The sequence below is a fragment of the Nicotiana tabacum genome, chromosome 20, assembly GCF_000715075.1.
Source record: "Nicotiana tabacum cultivar K326 chromosome 20, ASM71507v2, whole genome shotgun sequence".
Classification (NCBI taxonomy): Eukaryota; Viridiplantae; Streptophyta; class Magnoliopsida; order Solanales; family Solanaceae; genus Nicotiana; species Nicotiana tabacum.
This window is the reverse complement of record NC_134099.1, coordinates 167,232,459-167,237,361: the sequence shown is the minus strand read 5'-3', so window position 1 is coordinate 167,237,361 and position 4,903 is coordinate 167,232,459. Positions and strand designations below refer to the sequence as shown.

Here is a 4,903-nt window from a genome sequence, read left to right as displayed (position 1 = left end):
TATATATATATATATATATATATATATATATATATATATATATATATATATATATATATATATATATATATATATATATAACCCAACAAATGATAACAATATCTCTTCCCCCTTTTAAGTGCTACCTTGTAATCTTTCACTCCAAAACCACAACCAACATGTAATCAACCTTAAACACCATCAAAAGGATGTTAAACATACCTTAGGCAGTAGATAAAATTCGAACCTTAAGCTTAACTTACCTCACCATCATCTAAGAGTTATGGTTAAGGCAGAGCAACACGTATTAGGAGGAAACATACACAAAAAAATCTTGTCCACAAAGAAGTGTTCGTTAAGAAACCATCACATTAAGTACTTTTAAACTATAATATATAATTATCTAATTAACATGACAAATTATGCTAATGTAATAATATTTTTGGTATTTAGATGATTGTTGTATTATTATACATAAAATTTCTCTCATTAAATAAATTTTATTGTTCATTTATATAAATAAATGTTTAAATCATCACGCGCATGTGCCATTACTAACGTATGACGCACGGTCACAGATACTAGTACATTTCAAAAGGCAAGAATATAATGAGTAAGAATATGAATATGATCAAGTTTGGGCCAGCGGGAGGACGAAATGGACCAGTTTGGGATGAAAAGGGAAAAAGTGAAATAGCCAAGATTTTTGTTTCCGACGATGGACAAGTAGTTTGTTCACTTCAATTCCTGTACGTTGAAAATGGCCACTTTGTTTCGTCAGACTTACATGGTACTGCTGATCAACGAAGCAGAAATTTCTCTGCAGTAAGTATCCCCCTTCGCTAATTCTATTTTTCAGCCAACTTTGCACTCAATATTTTTAATAGGCAGTGGCGGAGTCAGGATTTCCACTAAGGGGGTTCAAAAAAAAAGTTAAAAAATTCAAAGAGATCGTCAGTGGAAGTTGAACAAGTAACCTTACAAAAGTTTTGAACCCTTTTGAAAAATAACACCCAAATTCTACGGCGAAACATGAGCTTAATGTGTTCAAAGTTTTGAGCTTTTTGAATATGGAGTCAAAACTTAATATTTTTGTAGTTCTACTATTAGTATTTTCCCAATATTTACTATTCCATTTCAGTCCTTTACCTTCCTTTTTTATTAGAAACATTATTCAATTAATACTAATAAATGTTATTTTTCTATAATAAAGGTTTGGATTATCCATCAGAATTTCTTACTTGGGTAAGAGGTGCCTACCTTGGGAATTTTTTGAGATCAATAACATTTGGCACCAACAAAAGTTCCTATGGACCTTATGGCATCAAGTCCCCTACATATTTGCCCGAGTTCAACTTTTAAATAGGAGAAGATCGTTCTTTTGGTGGATTTCGCGGCACCAAATATGATAATTGCATTGAGAGTATCGGGATCTATGTGAAGACCGTCACATCCGCCAGGATCGGACCTAGAACTTCAAGCTTTACCCCTCGAGCAATTGTTAAAAGGGAGGAAGAGTAAATCAAAATAGTATCATCTTGAAAAGTCCCAAATTTTAGACTATTTACTATTTGTTTATGCTTATATCAAAATATTCTCTAATAAATGAAGGTTGAGAGCGAAGAAGATTAATTCAACATGTTTGCTTCTGTGAAAAAATTTGGACCCCGTTACTATTTAACTTTATGCTTATTTATTTGATTATCATCTTTTCATCATTTGGTGTTATGACTAATACGAGATACGTACGTAGAAACTAATAAAAGAACAAGGAGGGGGGGTGTATTTATAATAGTTTCTACTATTTCAACTTCACCTCTTAAAGCCAAGTTCACTACCATAAATGCACGACATGGCCGTCAAGCTTGAAGCATTTTTTTCATTTTATAGTACAAACAAAGTCTTTATCTAATTACGAATATCATAAGAAAGGATGGAACATAATATTCTAAAAACATAAGAAGAATTCAGCATCGCCATCAACGAAAAGAAATTTAGAGCGCAACAAGGAAGTCTCGTTTACATGCAATAAGCTTTTGCTAATAAATAGGTGAGTGCGATACTGACTTTATCACACAAGGAAATAGTTAAGTTCATTTATTTACACTATATTAAAAGCACAAAATTTTTTAGCGAAATCTTATAGACTTATCTCATCATTAAAAATAGATTTCACATTAGATTAATTATCATTTAATCGAATTTTAATAATTAAATATAAAAATCAATATGTAACCTAAATAATTATATGTTCTGTTTAATTTTAAAAATTATCGGATAAAATACCATTTCAAATTTGAATAAGTTATAAATTTAATAGATTTTTACATATGAATATAGAAGAACAATTAATGAGATTGACGTATTTCAGTGACACGTGATAAGAAACTTATGATACAAGTTAAAATCGACCATTATTTAAAGTTAAAACTTGTATGCTACGCTAGATGTATCAATTTTGTATGAAATTTGTACGAAATTTATAACAAATTTGTATGTTGCTATAGATGTATCAAATTTTACTAATTTTGTATTTAACTTGTATGAAATCTAATTTTCTTCCTCCCAAATTTAAACATAAAAATTTGCATTTAATGTTGTGTTAAATAAATTATGATTTTGTATTTAATGTGTATTAGAAATTTCAGATAAATTTGACGGAGATTAGATGTTATTGGAGGATAGAGAGGAAATCAGAGAAAGGAAAAAAGGAAAATAGTGTAAATGAATCCCTTAATTGAACGCTGTAATTAAAATGTGTGAGTCTTTTAAAGGTGAATATATACAAACTGTAAAAAAAGCTAGTTAGTTTTAATAATTAGCAAAACATAGTTAAACTAGGTAAAATAGTTTGTAATATAGTATATATAGGGGGAAAAAACCAAAAACTAAAGCCTTTTTAAACAATGCTTTTTATCTTAAAATGCCCAAACCCCAGCACATTAGGATGTTCGGGTGAATAATAAAATTGGACATTTGGGTTTTTGGCTCAATAAAATTCTAGAAAATCAACCTAAGTAAGATAATTGGTAAAAGAATCCTAAACAACTTTTTTTCCTTCTTAGTCTATATGGCAGTTGGTTGGCTGCTTGAGCCCCTACCTCTAATAAATAAATAAAAAGAATCCTAAACCTAAACATAAAAGAAAAAACCCAACGTAAGTAACATTAATTGGTATAAAAGATGGTAGCTTTTGGTTTAGTACTTCATCTTCAAAGAGTAGTAGTATTCTGGATGGAACCAACTACAAGGAGTCCTATCTACTTAAGGCTGCTGGTGATCCTTTATACGATAGGATATGTCAAATACTGTGAAATTGAAACACCTTCCTCCTCTCTCTCTCTATATATATAACTTCATCCTCAAATTGCTTACTACGAGGGTGTTTGGCTAAGCTTATAAGCTGGTCAAACTGGCTTATAAGCACCTTTTGGCTTATCTACGCGTTTGGTAAACACTCAAAGTGCTTATAAGTTAAATACTTATAAGCTAAAATCAGCCATAAGTCATAAGCCGGTCACCCCCAACTTATGACTTTTCAACTTATAAGCACTTTTAGTTTGACCAACACTTTTACTAGTTTATCCTTAATAATATTTTCTAATTCACAAAATACTTTTCCCAAAATAAATTTCTTAACTTTCTCTTCATTCCATATTCGTTATTAATTCTTTTCTTTATAAAGAAATTTTTAATTTATAATCTTTTGAAAAAGATTCAAGAGTATTTTAGTCATTTTACCAAAAGAATAGCTTATCAGTATTTTTTAATCAAACACATCAACTGCTTATTATCAGTTTCAGCACTTCTATCCAAACACGTAAATGTTTACTTTAAAAATCAGTTTCAGCATTTAAAAAAACTTTTCAGCACTACAAGCTTATCAGCTATTTACAATCAGCTAATCCAAATGGGCTTTACATTGCGCGCGTTTCATAAACCAAGAAATTAATATAATGAGTGTAGATATGAATATGATCAAGGTTGGGCCAGCGGGAGGACAGAAGGGAACTGTTTGGGATGAAAAGGGAAAAGGCCAAATAGCCAAGATTTTTGTTTCCTATGGAGGCCAAATTTGTTCACTTCAATTCCTGTTCGTTGAGAATGACAAATTTGTTTTGTCTGACATACATGTTGCTGAACACAACAAAAACTTCACTACGGTAAGCGATTTTTTTATCCGCCTTCTTCAAATGGAAGAACATGGTAGATGATACAATTAATCAAAGAAACTAATAGTCTATTTGGCCAAACTTCTTTTGTGGTCAAAAGTATTTTTTTGTCAAAATTAAGGTGTTTGACCAAGCTTTTAGAAGGAAAAATAATGCTTTTGAGTAGAAGCAGAAGTACTTTCTACAAGTTTGGTCAAACAATAATTGTTGCTCAAAAGTGCTTTTCAAATTGATGAGTCAAATACAAACTACTTCTCACCAAAAGTACTTTTGAAAAAAATATTTTTTCAGCTAGGCCAAACAGGCTATAAATCAGAGACGCATTTACGATTTAAGTCAATTTACCTCTCATTACTTTTATGCAATTTGTAAATAGGACCCCTAATAAATTTTCAGCGTCCATATTTCGATTAATGAAGGTTGTGTTGGATTATCCATCCGAATTTCTTACTTGTATAAGAGGTTCTTATGAAATCGAGACGCGTAATTATTCGTTAACATATACGAGGTCAATAACATTCGGCACCAACAAGGGTAGCTATGGGCCATATGGCATGAACACCGCATCATCAGGCACCAATTACGTAGATTTCAAGTTTGAAATAGGAGATGATCGTTCTTTTGGTGGATTTCACGGCACCAAATCCGATTGTCGGATTAGAAGTATTGGGGTCTATGTGAAGCCCATCACATCCTCCATGATCGCATCCACTGATTCTCAAGTGAAGGTTAAAAGGAAAGAAGAAGATTAA

At 31.2% G+C, this 4,903-nt stretch overlaps 1 protein-coding gene across 1 annotated transcript; it reads left to right on the top strand.

Moving 5' to 3' along the window:
• Positions 1–3,935: 3,935 nt before the first annotated feature.
• On the top strand, positions 3,936–4,903 carry LOC107772637 (inactive protein RESTRICTED TEV MOVEMENT 1-like). The gene is made up of 2 exons (XM_016592126.2): positions 3,936–4,142; positions 4,571–4,903. The coding sequence occupies exons 1-2, from the start codon at positions 3,936–3,938 to the stop codon at positions 4,901–4,903; spliced, it is 540 nt and encodes a 179-aa protein (XP_016447612.2).

Excerpts from the sequence above, each read along its gene's own strand:
- LOC107772637 (XM_016592126.2), top strand. The coding sequence starts at position 3,936 with ATGAGTGTAGATATGAATATGATCAAGGTTGGGCCAGCGGGAGGACAG. Across the intron at positions 4,143-4,570 it reads ACAACAAAAACTTCACTACG|GTTGTGTTGGATTATCCATC; the intron begins GTAAGCGATTTT and ends CGATTAATGAAG.